The sequence below is a fragment of the Maylandia zebra genome, linkage group LG11 (assembly GCF_041146795.1).
Source record: "Maylandia zebra isolate NMK-2024a linkage group LG11, Mzebra_GT3a, whole genome shotgun sequence".
Lineage (NCBI taxonomy): Eukaryota > Metazoa > Chordata > Actinopteri > Cichliformes > Cichlidae > Maylandia > Maylandia zebra.
The window spans coordinates 120,813-137,049 of record NC_135177.1 but is presented as its reverse complement, the minus strand read 5'-3'; the positions used below and the strand labels follow the sequence as shown (position 1 = coordinate 137,049).

At 41.0% G+C, this 16,237-nt stretch overlaps 1 protein-coding gene across 1 annotated transcript; it reads left to right on the top strand.

The window, feature by feature from the left end:
- Positions 1-14,329: 14,329 nt before the first annotated feature.
- Positions 14,330-15,950, top strand: LOC143420910 (uncharacterized). The gene is made up of 3 exons (XM_076889563.1): positions 14,330-14,603; positions 15,310-15,474; positions 15,552-15,950. Exons 1-3 carry the CDS (start codon positions 14,547-14,549, stop codon positions 15,717-15,719), a joined length of 390 nt encoding a protein of 129 aa, XP_076745678.1. The 5' UTR covers positions 14,330-14,546; the 3' UTR covers positions 15,720-15,950.
- Positions 15,951-16,237: the final 287 nt, after the last annotated feature.

Genomic DNA, 16,237 nt, shown 5'->3' with positions numbered 1-16,237 from the left:
TGAACTCTGGACACGCACACACATACACTCACACTGATGAGCACGCACTCATCCCCCTCCCTTTCCAAACGCCTTCGATGCTTGTTTCCTGCGGGGGAAGATGGCGGGTCTGTGTGCCGCGCTGAAATGGTAGCGCTGTATAGGACGACTGCTGTGTTCCTTCGGATTACCCCCCACCCCCCTATCCACCCCTGTGGCTAGTCACGTGCTCTAATGTTGTGATGTGGACATTAATGTGCTCTCTGTGCAGAGGAGTTTTTTTTTGTTTCCTGTTCATGCTGTCCTCCCATAGGTGCCCAGCCTGAGAAGAGGTCTCTTTTTTTCCTCTTGTACTTTTTCCCATTGTTGTGTAATTTTTCAGTGTTTTCTCTGCAACGCTGCCGATCTCCGACTGTATTCCCATGTGATGTCTTTGTTGTGTGTGTAAGGGGGGGGGGGGGGTCCTATTCCTCTGCGGGGCAACCTGCATATGGCCAATAAAGCAATCAATCAATCAATCAATCAATTTATATAGCGCTTTTCAAGGCACCCAAAGTGCTTTACAATTCCACTATTCATTCACTCTCACATTCACACACTGGTGGAGGCAGCTACAGTTGTAGCCACAGCTGCCCTGGGGCAGACTGACAGAAGCGAGGCTGCCATATCGTGCCATCGGCCCCTCTGGCCAACACCAGTAGGCGGTATGGTAAAGTGTCTTGCCCAAGGACACAACGACCAGGACAGAGAGCCCGGGGATCGAACCGGCGACCTTCTGGTTACAGATGAGCTTCCCAACCCGCTGAGCCACGGTCACGGGGCAAGCGGCCCCTCCCTGGGGCCAGCTGACCCCAGTAGGCACCCCCACACTCTGGAACCCACCAGGGCAAGGGGGCCCAGGCCCATCCAGACCGGGGCCCGCAGCAGCAGCACTGCCCGGCCCCACAGAGTCTGGGGCAGCCCACCCGACTCCACCCCAGAGAAAACTGCACCCACCACATCATCCAATCATCTCCCAAACTACACAAGACAATGGACACCCAGGTTATAATCAAGTGTGCCTTATATTCTAACCAAGTATGCCTTATATTTTGTGTGTTCATATATTTTCACATAACCAAGCCTATTGTTGAAGAATCACCTAACCAAGTCTATTGTTAAAGGAAAACATGATGCATTCCTTACCTCAGTGTCTGAGATGTTTGACAAGCATGATATAATGATGCATTCTTTACTTCAGTGTCTGTGATGTCAGATAAAGCATGATATACTTCTGTATTCTTATCCCAGTGTGTGAAAGATCAGATAAGCTGATTTAATGTTTAACCTCTCTTCAACTTCTGTTAAAAAAGGAAGTACTATGTAACCTGCTTTGCCCTATAAATAAAGGAAGCAAGCCTGCCCTCGGTGTGTGTGTCTTCTCAGAGACATTCACACCCGTGCGCACGCTCTTATACACTCTGAGTCGGTCTGCAGTTGTCTCATTTCTCTTACTTGTGTTTGAACAAATGTCTACCCCTGACAGAGTTTGAAGAAAGCGTGGCTAAATAATTCATGTTTAATAACAGGCAGGATGAAAATCTGGTCTTAGTCACTTTGAGTGTAAAAAGGAAACAAACTGCATCCATTTGTGCTTCTTGCACCAGGATCCTCCTCGTATCTTCCACAGCCAGGAAGTTCAGTTCTGCTCTCATGAAGCAGCAGGAAGATGTGAGGCTCAGAGTGAGGACTGAATATAGGCTGATGGCACACACTCAGCCTTTTGCAACTGCATGCACAGCTTTGAGTCATGTGACACTCGTGCCATCATGTTGATCACACCTCTCATTGTATATTCAATTTAATTCATCCATCCATCCATCTTCATCTGCTTTATCCGGCGCCCAGGATGCATCCTTGTCAGATGCCCGAACCACCTCAGCTGGCTCCTTTCGATGTGGAGGAGCAGCGGCTCTACTCTGAGCCCCTCCCGGATGGCCGAACTTCTCACCCTATCTTTAAGGGAGAGGCCAGCCACCCTTCGGAGGAAGCTCATTTCTGTCGCTTGTATCCGCGATCTCGTCCTTTCGGTCACTACCCACAGCTCGTGGCCATAGGTGAGGGTAGGGACATAGATCGACCGATAAATTGAGAGCTTCGCTTTTACACTCAGCTCCCTCTTCACCACGACCGGTGCAGCGTCCGCATCACTGTAGCCGCAGCACCAATCCGTCTGTCCATCTCCGGCTCCCTTCTCCCATCAGTTGCGAACAAGACCCCGAGATACTTGAACTCCTCCACTTGGTGCAGGAACTCATCCCCGACCTGGAGTGAGCACTCCACCCTTTTCCTGCTGAGAACCATGGCCTCAGATTTGGAGGCGCTGATCCTCATTCCTGCTGCTTCACACTCGGCTGCGAACCGTTCCAGTGCAAGCTGGAGGCCTTCACCCGATGAAGCCAACAGAACCACATCATCCGCAAAAAGCAGAGATGAGATTCTGAGGCCACTGAAGTGAAAGCCCTCCTCCACTTGGCTGCGCCTAGAAATCCTGTCCATAAAAATTATGAACAGAACCGGTGACAAAGGGCAGCCCTGGAGGAGCCCATCACCCACCGGGAACGAGTCCGACTTATTGCTGGCAATGCGAACCAAGCTCTTGCAACGGTTGTATAGGGATCGAATGTCGTGTAGCAATGGGCCAGACACCCCCATACTCCCGCAACACCTCCCACAGGACACCCCGAGGGACACGGTCGAATGCCTTCTCCAAGTCCACAAAACACATGTAGACTGGTTGGGCAACCTTCCATGCACCCGCAAGTATCCTTGAGAGGATAAAGAGCTGGTCCAGTGTTCCGCGACAAGGACGAAAATCGCGTTGTTCCTCCTGTTTCCGAGGTTCGACTAGCGGACGAACTCTCCTTTCCAGCACTCTGGCATAGACTTTCCCAGGGAGGCTGAGGAGTGTGATCCCCTTGTAGTTGGAACACACCCTCCGGTCTCCCTTCTTAAAGATGGGGACCACCACCCCGGTCTGCCAGTCCAGGGGTACTGCCCCTGATCTCCACGCAACATTGTAGAGGCGTGTCAACCAGGACAGCCCTACAACGTCCAGAGCCTTCAGGAACTTGGGGCGGACCTCATCAACACCAGGGGCTCTGCCAACAAGGAGTTGTTTAACTGTCTCAGTGACCTCGCCCCCGGAAATTGGCGGGTTATTCCCCTCATCCCCAGACTCTGCTTCCTCCTCGGAAGACGTGTCAGTGGGATTAAGGAGGTCCTCGAAGTATTCCTTCCACCGCCTAACAATTTTCAGGCAGTGCAAGGAAGCTTTGTACTTTTAAGCTTTTAAGCTTGTACTTAAGTAACTCCTCATTAATCTGTAACTATGGATTAAACTGTAAAACTGAAAAAATGTAAGAGAAGAGCTTCAGGTCCCCAGTGAGTGAGGGCAGAGAAGAATCAGCTTTATTTCAGATTTGAGAGATAAACTTTATATTTCAGTTTGTGATGATTCTGTTGTCTTTGTGATTACAGGAGCTGCCCTCAGATTCAGACCTCAGCACCACCCAGTGACAGCAGACAGATCATCCAACAAGTTCGCATGTTAACTGCAAAATTAACTGATGAAAACAGTACAAAGATTAAAGTACCACATGTGCTTTCAGTGAAAGCTGCAATTGTTTTATTGATAAAGTTAAAGGCAAAAAATCAAAAGCATTAATCACCCCTGTAACTGTGTCACTATATATCAGCATTAACAGGACCTCAGTTTGGTGTTTCACAGAGCTGTTGATCTCAGACCTGCACAGCTTGTTTAAAACACTTAAACATACTCAGCTGCATGAAGAGCACGTTTGAGTGTCTCTGACACAATTAAATAAAACTATATTTAACTATAAACTTGTGATCTGGAATTCCTTTACAATTTTTGCAGATAGTGTTTTATTTATCATAAAGTGATTCAGTTATTCATGCCAGAGTAACCAGAGAGGATCATATATTTTTAAATATATAACTTTCTACATGACTGAATATAATATCTTTATGTAAAAGTCCGGAACCTCTGGGGAGTATCCGAGTATTTATAACATTACACAAACCAAAAGTCTCCATCACAGTGTTCATGAAATGCTGGGTTTCCATCTCGTGGGGTGGGCCTACGGTGGAGCTCTGAAAATTTCCCTGTGAGGGAGCTGCTGTTGAAGATGATGAGTCCTGCTTGATCAGTGCGTTGAGCTTCGGTCTTCTTGGTGTTTGTCAAATGATGCCTCTCTCAGTGGGTCAACAGAACTTATGGCACAGGACAGCTGTGATGAAAGAAAGGAAAGAAGATTCTCCAAACCTCTGGACCCAGAAACCCAGCTTAGTCCTCATGGTCTCCCTCCCTAGTTTCTCCCCAGGGTGAATGTAACTGTTGATACAATATTGAAAAGAACAAATTACACTACACTACTGAAACCTCTGTTTGCTGCTGTTTTTGAAATTTCCATGTTATCTGACTGTTGACGGCTCTGAAGATTTAAACCGTTTTAGATCAATTACACTCACAGTCTTAAATGTTAAAATCTCAAAGGACAGCATTACATTATTGATATTAACAGTAACTCTGGGCCTCTGTGGAGTGAGCAGCTGATCTCTCATTACTGTCTAAAAATGGATAACAAAACCGAAGGAGTGCTGAATCATTGAAAAATACAGAGTAACAGGTGTGTAGCATCGCTGACTAGGTAGCAACAAGCCCCCAACACATTGCGTATGCTAGCGGCTAATCTAGCAAACAAATTAACCAGAGTGATTTTAGATGTTTTAGAACTATAAGATGATAAGCTGTGGGTCTTTTTCATAACAGTGATGTGGTTGTATAGGACGAGCACAGAGATGAGTCCACTGTCAGATGCCATAAGAAGATCATTTGTAGCCAGTGTTGGGCAAGTTACTTTGAAAAAGTAATTAACTATAGTTACTAGTTACTTCTTCAAAAAAGTAACTGAGTTAGTTACTGAGTTACAATATTCTAAGTAATTAATTACTTGAAAAGTAACTATTGCGTTACTTTAAAAAAAATGTTTATCCCTCTGGGGTCCAAATGTTTAACCCTCTGGGGTCCAGGGTATAGTGTGTGTGTGAATGTGTGTGTGTGAATGGGTGGATGACTGGTTGTGTAAAGTGCTTTGGGGTCCTTAGGGACTAGAAAAGCGCTATACAAATACAGGCCATTTACCATTTATAATTGGCCATTGTATTAACATAATTGATCTAAAATCAGACAAAAAACATGAAATCAGAGTAGAAAAAGTTATATTTTTACTGTAACAACCACAAACATGTTTAATGAATCATATTTCATTACTTTAATAGCAAATATAAATTGTCAATTTTAAAATCATATGCACAAGTTTTGCAAACAACAAAGTTATTTGCATCCATTTACCTTTTACCTTGATTTTTTAAATAACCATTTCAAACTATTTACAGAACAATCAGCTGTTCTTCAATAAGATGCCACACAAATTATTTGTGCCACCACAAAAATTATTTTCTGTCCACTATAAAGGAGAACATCACAGCCTGATACCTGCAGGTCTGACAGCAGCAGGTGTATCACTCCTTTTGCTACCTGGAGACAGCAGTCGCCTCATTGTTCTGACACACAACACAAAACTATCCACAACACTACACACCAACTACACAAGACAACACATTAACTACACACTGCAAACACACTAAACGTCACAAATCTCTCACAACTGTATGGAACGCCAGGACTGCCATAATGAATTAATTAAATACACCATTAAATAATTAATTAAATGTGTCAATAATTAATTAAAATTGGAATTAATTAATTAATTAAATAGTTATGACACATGTAATTAATTAATTATTGACACATTTAATTAATTATTGATGTATTTCACATTTTAATTAATTATTGACACATTTAATTAATTATTGACACATTTAATTAATTATTTAATGATATATTTATTTATTTCATTTTGGCAGTCCTGGCGCCTGGCTCTCATCTTGAAATAATTTTATCTGTCAGCCTCACCCATCAAACTCAGGGGGCGGGGTTAACGCTGATCGAGTCAAAACCATTGCTTTGGCCTGGTGGCCATTGTTTCTAGCACACAACAACCGGCATGTGGAAGCTAACAGAACTGAACTTTGAAAAACCCTGTTTGTGTGTCACCAAATACCGTTTTAATATTTTTTTAGCCGAGAATGTAGTGGTTTAATCTTCATGTGTCTGGTCGGTTTGTCAAGATACAGCCTCTTTGCAAAAGTGCTTCGATGATTTCGGAGATGTCTGCCCAGTCTCACGGCAAAGCGTGGGATAGACCCGCTCGCCTCGCAAGCAATCCCACCAACAAAGCGCAGGCCCCGGTACACAGCTGTAGTAACCCCCGCTGACTTCTTTTACTGAGGTTATATTTATTGGTGCTTTATTTCCTGAAGTTCTTATGTGTCCTACGTGTTTCAGTCGCCAATTCTGAATTATAGCTAACATTAAAAACATGTTTAAGGAGGAGAGAGAGCAAATAAATCTGTTTAACATCTGATCTTTGGGTTTTTGTTCAGTAATCAGGGTGACCTGTGTATAAACGCATAAAAGAGATAACGTTGGTGTTTCCGTCATGTAGTAACTGCTGGCTTTAACTGTACAAAGGTTGTTCGACACTATGAAACACATACAGACTTCATGATGTTCGGCTAATATTTTTATAGTGAATATTAATCATGAGGGTAAACGGCCCTGTACACCACGGAGCGAGGTCAGCATATCCACGATATCCTCAGCTCCATGAGTTAACACAGAGTTTCCCAGCTGACTATCTAACTGCCAACTATTCCAGAGACGTGAAAATATACAGCATAAAGAAAAATGTAAGAGACTCAGCAGCAGATTAGAATAACAGTTATACATTTAATAAATCACCAAATGAATCCAAGAAACGAGCAAACCTGTTCCGACAATTTGAGTTTGTATTCCCTCAGCTGCAGACTCGCTGCTGTTTAAATGTTTGAAAAGGAAGATTAGATATAAACAAACGTCAAACATAGACTCAGTCTGCCTTCACATTTGATATGAGGCCAGCACGTATAGTGGCTGTGTCCTGTTTTAAGATCATATATGTAAAATTGTTGTCTGACCTCCGTCAATCCAGCCGCTCAGAGTCCGTGGTTACCATGGTTACTGCATAAGCAGCTATAATGTTAACAGCTGGCACTGAGGAAACCTACCGGCAGCATGGGTGTTTATGTTTTTCATTGCAAAAGAACTGTCTGAATGGTTAACTGAAGTTAACTTGGATAAATTATAGTTAAGGAGTTTCACAGATAACGCCTACGTGAGCTGTGCGACTGTTCACCACTACACTGAAATCAGCAGGCTATTACTGAAATACACATGCTATATCATAAACTATGATATAAATAGGGAGGTCCTATTAACATGTTTAGTTTTATAGGACACCTTCCTGCCTTTAGTCTCCTTCATGAGCAGTATTACTTTTCTTCTAACATCCAGAAGTCTGCACGATGTGTTTCATAGTTTGTAACAAGCCTTTGACAGGTAAACATAACATGACCGAAAAAGCAAAAAGAAAGAAAAAAAAGAAAGAAAGAGAGAGAGTGTTGACATAAGAAGAGAAAATGCTCTCAATTATGGAGACAGGCAAATGGTTCATTTATGTTTGATGTGTGTTTATTCCTCCCTAAATATCGTCGGTGAAGTTTGCCATGCACGTCAGATTTTCCTGCGCATTTTTATACCTCTGCCAACAGAGAGAGAAAAAAAATCACATTCTAACAGACAGCTGGTGCTTAGAATACAGTTGAATAACTATTAAAAATCAGATGATATAATATTTCTGTCCAGGTTGCAGACTTCATGATGAACATGCTGTTGCAAATTCTGCTTCTCTCGGTGGAAATGCGCCTTCTCTTTCCTCTTTGTATAAAAACATTTTAAAAGTCAGTTTAATCTCAAAATTCACTGTTAAATCCAAAACACACCAGATAAAGAAAAGCGAATAGTTCAGTCTAACACATGTGCCAGTGAACCATTAAACGTCTGTGAAACTATGCAGTTATGAAACGTAACTTTAACCTCAGCCAAACCGATTTGCTCAGTTGTAAATAAAACAGCGAAGTAAACGTGACCCGACAGACAGAACCTGAGTGAATGAAGTCCAGCGTTTAACCACTGAGAGCTAAAACTCAGCTGAGGTTTCAAAGCTGTGTGCCGGTGATTGGACATCAGCCGCTGATGAAGCTGGTTCGCCTATAAAGTGCTCTGTAAGGAAACAAGCTCCAGCAGCTCTGCACTCGGGGAAAACACTATATTTACTTATCTTGTGCAGAAAAATGCGCTGACATTGCTTTATATCGAGCACCGGCTGCCCAGTTAAACTGTGACTATCACCAGGTAACGTAGGCATGTTTCTTGAATTAGCAGCAGGTGTTAAACAGCTGACAGATGAGGAGGAGGATGCATGCAGGTAAACTGAGGGTCTGTTGAGCTGATCGCTGGTTTCGTGAGAAAAATGTCAGCTCGTTCTTTATGTTACAGAAGCACAGAGACACAAGACCAGGCGGAAAGAGACGATCGTTCGGTGAAAATGAGAATCTGCGAATGCAACATGTGGAACACGGAGAGTGGAATATGTTTACCCGACCAGTGCAGGGGCCTCCCTACACCCCGGACTCTGCGTTGTGTTAATTTGTGTTGGATTGGGGTGCACCGCAGAGAGACCAGTCGGACACAGGCGTTCAATTTGTGGCTCGGACCGCGCCGTTTATTCGGAAGCAGGGGCAAACACCACTCCAACTCTGCTGCTGGCCCTTCGCAAATCACAGCAAACACTCCGTGACTATCAACATTGCAAAATACAACAACACATATACACAGAATACACATTAAGTAACAATAACCGTGCCTTCTACAACATTCCACGGTCTCGGCGATGAATACAACACAAAACTGATGCAGTTCGCCACTGGCAGTGCTTACCTTCGCAAATCACAGCAAACACTGACCCAAGATGGCGCCCGCGCGAACAAGAAATCTAAAGTACGGTGTCCTGCAGAGGACGAATGGCCAAAATTGCTAACATTTACACCATATATGCAGCTCAACAGCGACACCTTGTGACTTATTCTAGTCACTACCTTACATAAACAAACCAGTTAACGTAACCCCTGGGTGCACTCTGCATACTAATTGTTAGCAGAGCTAGTGAAATCTCTGAAAAAATCTGAGCACTTTTGCAAACATGTTCTATGTTGACAACCTGACCAGACATACGTCGCGACATTCGCGGCTAAAACACTGTTAAAAGTGTAGTTGGTGACAGAAAAACGGGGTATTTTAAAACTACACCACCACCATTGCTGCCTGTGATTTGATCTGCATTCTGGGATACCTGGCTGCCCCAAGTCTACACAAGCAATCGATTATCTAGGATCGACCTGTTTTGACTTACTTTGCACGGCAACCAATCAAATGTTAGAGAAGCTGCATGGGCAGCGTTAACCCCGCCCCCTGAGTTTGATGGGTGAGGCTGACAGATAAAATTATTTCAAGATGAGAGCCAGGCGCCAGGACTGCCAAAGTGAAATAAATAAATATATCATTAAATAATTAATTAAATGTGTCAATAATTAACTAAAATGTGAAATACATAAATAATTAATTAAATGTGTCAATAATTTATTAAAATGTGAAATACATAAATAATTAATTAAATGTGTCAATAATTAATTAATTACATGTGTCATAACTATTTATTTAATTAATTAATTCCAATTTTAATTAATTATTGCCACATTTAATTAATTATTTAATGGTGTATTTAATTAATTCATTATGGCAGTCCTGGCGCTTTAAAGACTGGTACATATTACCTTGTTGCTTTGTCTTTAAGTGGTCAGGTGATTGGCTTACCACAACTACTTTATTCTTCCTCAGTCAAACAGCAGCACTCATGCGATTGTTTTGCCCCCTGAGCTCCAGGTGTTGTGCTAGACAGTGATCGTGATTACTGTCCGCGGGAGCGTGCAGCTGCTTAAAGCTGTAGCGTCCAGATTACTTATGTAGTCAGCTACTTCCGTGCAGCTGGTATAAGATGCGTTAAGCTGAACACAGCTTCAACCGTCTGTTTGTTGAAAAATAGTAACGGACCGCAAATTTTTTGTTAGTAACTGTAACGGCATTGTAGTGATAGGAATAGTAATTAGTTAGATTACTTGTTACTGAAAAAAGCAAAGCCGTTAGTAACGCCATTATTCCCACCACTATTTGTAACCTTCAGTAAAGCTGTTTCTGTGCTGTGATGAGCTCTGAAACCTGACTGAAACTCTTCAAATAAGCCATTCCTCTGCAGATGATCTGTTAGCTGTTTGACAACTACTTTTTCAAGGATTTTTGATATGAAAGGAAGGTTGGAGATTGGCCTATAATTAGCTAAGACTGCTGGGTCTAGAGATGGCTTTTTAAGTAAAGGTTTAATTACAGCCAGCTTGAAGGCCTTTGGTACACTCAGAAAAATTATGGTTCTTAAATGGTTCTTCAGATGTCTTCATGGTTCTTTAAAGAACCATCATATGTCAAAGAACCTTTTTATTTTGTGGATGGTTCTTCAGCTATTACAAATGGTTCTTTAAAGAACAAAAGGTTCTTCATCCTTAGCTATCTAAGTTTGATGGTGTAAATGGCATAAATATTTATTCACCATAACGAGGCTGTGAATTATACTGTGTGTTTTCTTTGTGTGCATGTGTGTGCGAAGGGGGAGGGCGGGTTACCTGGCAATTACCCTTTAAGAGAAGATGGTAGGAAACTGAATATTCAAATAAAAGTTAGAAATATTTGCTTAGGTAAATGATCTGAGTAGTTGTTCATCACTGAGCAATTTGTTAATATGTGTTTCGAGCCAAATAAATGACAGGGAGAGAGAGAGAGTGACGTCAGAATACGTCATACTATAACCTCCCGGGAGCGGACGGAGGGGGTCAGTCGTTGGGATGCGCATGCGCAGACAGAGTGCGCGAGCGGCGGGCCTTGACCTTTCGGGGAAAAAAAAACTCTTTCTCACGGACGGTGACAACGAAACGGGTAACAGTCTTCAGTACCTGCTGGACTTTGAAGCTCTGGATTCTGGGACTGTTGGAAAAGGTAAAACATTTTCATTAAAACCTTATTACTGTTTTGTTTTTGTTACTCGCCATTGTAGCTTGCTGTTAATGTTGTGCTAACAGTAGCGATTAGCTAGATACGTTAGCCGTTGACGTCAGCGCAATTTAGTATCCGGTATACAGAAACTATTTTCCTAACAAAACCACTGTTATAATTAAGTGAAGGTGCTCCCAGCTAATTTGAACCTTAGGCTTCTAAAATATGTGGTTCAATTGCGTGCTGCGTACATAACCTAATGTCAGCTTGACCGAAATTAAAATTTTATATATTGTTAAAGTCACTAAAATGGCGCCTGAAGCCTGTTGTGATGTGAGCTCTGTGTCTGCTCTAGAAACTCTGAAATTCTGTAGATCTGAGCCGTACATTAAATACTCACATGAACCTGTACTTTGAATTTTGTATGAGCTGTATAAAATACAGCTATGAATAAGTGTTTTGAATGAATAATTAGATTAGATAACTCTTTATTGTCTAATCTAATTATATAGAAATGTGAATAGAAATGAATAGAAATGTGACATGAGAAGTAGGGGTGGGGGGAAAAGATCGATACTGTGTAGTATCGTGATATTTTGTTTGCTAATAATGTATCGATACAGGGACAGCAGAAATCGATATTTTGTTACAAAAAAAGTTTTTGTGGACTGGAACTGACTTCAGAGCATGTTGATCCTTTTTCTGAGCAAGAATCCTGACATTCCTTCACTGTCCAAATGTGTTTAACTTTTTTTTGGCAGTAATAAACATGACAGTTTACTTATTTTAATTTAAGACACGTTTTATTTTAATTAAGTTTAAAACTTTTTTATTTAATGTAAAATTATATTTTGTTTTAATTTACTTTCAAATTCTTCAGTTGCTGAAGGGGCTGCATAGTTTTCATAAATTGCATAGTTCAGAATAGCTATAATTGTACCAGATGGTTGCATTCAGTTAAGTTGGACTAGACTGTAATACAAACCGTTCAGTTTGTCAACAATAAAACTGACTGAACTGAGAGAAAGACTGAGTGTGAGACTTTGATATTAGATAAAATGAATATTGATAAAGTTTACCTTTATGTACAGCAGGGGTGTCAAACTCAAATACACAGTGGGCCAAAATTCAAAACTGGAACAAAGTCGCGGGCTAACGTTAATATTTATTGAAATATATTTATTCCTCCAGATATCAGAATGAATCTTTTCTTATGGACTCAAACACGTTTTGCTGAAAAACTGAATATGGAACAAGCAAAGCTTAACCCTCTGTAGAACCTGGGACCATTTCGTGGCCTTTGCGTTTTTTAATTCCACGCCATTTCCACTGTGTTTAATGGAGTATAGCCAAATTTTCAAACATGTATTTTTTTCCCATTTTATTTTAAAATTTCAGTCTGAGTTTTTTAAATGAGCTTAAATGGCTGAATAAAAGGCATACATCCACTATCGAACCTCGTGGCCGATTTGTGCCCCATTGAAACCCATTATAAACGCTATTTTTCACGCCAGAAAAATTACGGTCAAAGGGATCGTCAGGTTTCCAGCTTAGGTTTCGTTTTGGACTACAGGCCTTAGAGTTGTAATTTTTTTATTTGTCCACCGGGTGGCGCCCTTGCTCCACATGTGACGCCTGCTGGAACATACACATGTTCTCCAGCAGCCTGCTCGAGACAGATACCCGGAAAAGGCAGACTAATTTCCCGCGTACAGCAGCAGCTTGGCCCGCTGCTCGTTCCAGACCATTTTCTGACCTTAGGTTCGTTTGAGGGTGCATTAATTTTTTTTAATCAACAGGAAATGACGTATTTGTTTTCACGTGGTAGCGGAAGTATGTGCTGCAGACACGGGAACCGAACCATATGCTCCGGCGCTGCGCGAAACACACCCGCGGCAGAGGCACTCCTCCCCGGGGGAGCAGGAGCAGCAGCGCCGCCTGGGGACATTTTTGGCTTCTGCAAAAAAAATTAAAACCGGATCGAAATTAATGTTCGTGCCAATCTTTTGTCCATCTAAAGGCCTAATTATAATAACAATAAAATATTACTTCAAATGTTTTTTTTGGAAAATATTTTATGTTTTATGTTTTATGTTTTTGGGGCAAAAATGCGCTCATGTGACGAAACCGGGATATAAAGGGTTAAAATCCGTGAAATGTAATTAAAACTTGACATGAATATTTCAAGGAGAAGTAGGTCTAAAAGATTGGCTAATTTAAAGTGGAATAAAATATTAATATATAAATTTTTTATAGCACTTTTTGGGCGTGGTCGATAGTGTGCATTTTATGAAATGCGCTCCTGGAAAAAAAAATAAAAGGCGATCGAAATGACTGTTGGTGCCAATCTTTAGTCCATCTAAAGGCCTAATTATAATAACAAACAAATATTACTTCAAATGTTTTTTTTGGAAAATATTTAGTTTTTTTGTTTTTTGGGGCTAAAAAAACAGGGCGCTCATGTAATAAAACTGGGATTTAAAGGGTTAAAACAATGAAAATATAATTAAAACTTGACATGGATATTTTAAGCAGAAGTAGTTTTAAAAGATTGACTAATTTAAAGTAGAAAAAAATATTGATATATAACATTTTTAGAGCACTTTTGGGGCGGGACCATTTTTTGGTCCCGAGGTTCACGAAAGGATGGGATTTTGAGGTCCTACCACTAAACAATATATATATTAGCTGTATAATACCAGTAGGCCAGCTGTAATAGTCATTTGGTATGGCTTCGCGGGCCAAATGTAATTAGGCTGCGGGCCAAATTTGGCCCGCGGGCCAGAGTTTGACACCTATGATGTACAGAATCTGAATATCGCAAAATATTTTAAAAAATTGCAATAATATCGTATCGTGCGTTAAGTATTGTGATAATATCGTATCGTGGGATGTATGGTGATTCCCACCTCTAATGAGAAGGTGTGTCTTTGACTGTTCCTGTATAACTTATTTTCGGACTAGTTGACAAGTTATGCTCCGGTCATTTGATGTTTCCAAGATAGATGTTCTTTTGTAAAATAGTTAAATTTTCTTTGTATATTTCATTTATCCACCATCATACATACAAGCTAAGAAGAGGTCGTTATACTAACAAGAGGTATCAACGCTGGGCCAAAGTTCAGCACATGTTAAAGTTTGTAATCCAGCCAGGGTGTAAATATCACTCAGCAGCCAGAGCTGAAGCAGGCAGCATCAACACATAAATCTACTCTACCCGGCTTAAATCACAAGAGCACCTCTGACCAAAAAGCTGTAGATTTTTCTTGTTTGCACAAATTAATCCAGATTCACATTAATTGTGTTCACAGCTCCAACAAAATGAGGAAGAGGAGGGGGAGAAACACAATTAGGTTGAATTACAATTGGATGGAAGGCGAGGACAAGGAGAAGGAAGCTTAGGATGAGGAGGAAGAGAAGCAGCAGGAGCATCTTTAGGGATCCCTATGATGTCATTGAGGTTTGTTTCATTAATATGGTCCTCTCACAAAGAAAGATGAGTTGTTTTAGTTCACCTACTTCCTGTATTAAATAGTGATGTGCAAAACCTTGTGGAAAACCATGGAGCAGGCACGTATAGGACATCTGCAGGTAAATGAACATCAAATCTCTAAGACTGAAATCTGTATATTTATCACCCTTACGATAAAACCCATGTCAGCCATTGATTTATGGACTTTTGTATTTTGAAGCCTCAACATTTGCTTTATTGCTGTTGCTATGTTGGGACCATATTAGGATGAGGGATCAGAATCTGGAGTCATGCACACTATTGTTTCATTTAGTGTGTATCCATAAGATTCGTACAGCAGATCCAAGTTGTGCCTTGAAAACAGGAAAGTCGTCTGCATAGAGGAGAACTGTAATAGCAGGCTTGTACAAAGTGAGGCTTTGTGCTCACATTTGCTGCAAACACTCGTTTTACCCTGTTTTGATGCAGAATTCAGTTGAAATCAGGCAAGAACTGGACTTGTTTTTTATAATGTGTTCTTGTGAATTGATTGTGTATAGCATTTGTTTGATTTGACTTTCTGCAAGACAACAGTCGTCCGCTGGCCAAATACGTTTTCCAAATACCTCCACGTGATCTAGCCTGGATTTAGAAAAGAATAGCAAAAAAAATCTGCACCTCCTGCTTCAGATGCAATTTGTGTTTCTGTGTTCAGAGGCAGCGGCGAGAGGGGAGACCTCGGCTCATCCAGTTGGAGAGCCTGACCAGGAGGAGTCGAACATTAACTCAGCTCTTCCAGGGCACCCTGCAGACTCGGCTACTGGCAACAGCAAGGGATGACGTGAACGCCAAACTGGAGTCCATCACAGGTCAACTGCAGGTATGCGAGTCAGACCTTCTGAGGAGGGTTTCACTTTTCTCTCTTCTTTATAATTGACTCTTTTCTCTCTCTTTCAGCTCCTTGTCTCAGAGTGGGAGGGATTTGAAGCACAAAGGGAGGAACTTGTCGTTTGGTTGGCTGATATGGATGTCCGCCTGAGTGAGGTTGACCAGCTGACAGGAAACACCAGTGAAAAACTGAAACAACTGCAGGTGTGGGCTTGTTTTGATATGACATATATTTGATATGATATATACGTCAGAGACATTATCCTAAACTGGACTAACAAAGGACCATGAGTACAACATGAAACGTACATTACATAGCATAAGGCTGAAGTTCATTGATCATTTTAATCATAAACTTGTTGTTGAAATATTTTTACTGAACATGCAAACATCTGCTGATGAAAATGTGTTGATTTATTGGTCTGTTATGAAGCTATTGCTATTTCTAATGTGTTTTATCACTTTCTGATGTTTTCTTAATTAAACAATACATGTATTAATTGTTGTGTTATCTGTAGATATAGTATTTTTATATATATATTTATTTATAGTATAGCCAATATATTTAATTATTACTGTTTAAAACACTAATATGTGACATGTATTAGTAGTGATGTTGTGCTGAGGGTTAAAATGCCTTTTTGTCTTTTGGTATACTACAAAATGACAATAAACTATTAATATATGTCTATGCTGTGCTCGTATTTATTTTACCCTGCTCAAATTCAATTTATGATACATTTTATTTCGAAAGA

Bases quoted from the DNA above. Each gene is read 5' to 3' on its own strand.
- LOC143420910 (XM_076889563.1), top strand. From the start codon at position 14,547: ATGAGGAGGAAGAGAAGCAGCAGGAGCATCTTTAGGGATCCCTATGAT. The intron at 14,604-15,309 runs GTTTGTTTCATT...TTCTGTGTTCAG, and splicing joins ATCCCTATGATGTCATTGAG to AGGCAGCGGCGAGAGGGGAG. The intron at 15,475-15,551 runs GTATGCGAGTCA...TCTCTCTTTCAG, and splicing joins CCATCACAGGTCAACTGCAG to CTCCTTGTCTCAGAGTGGGA.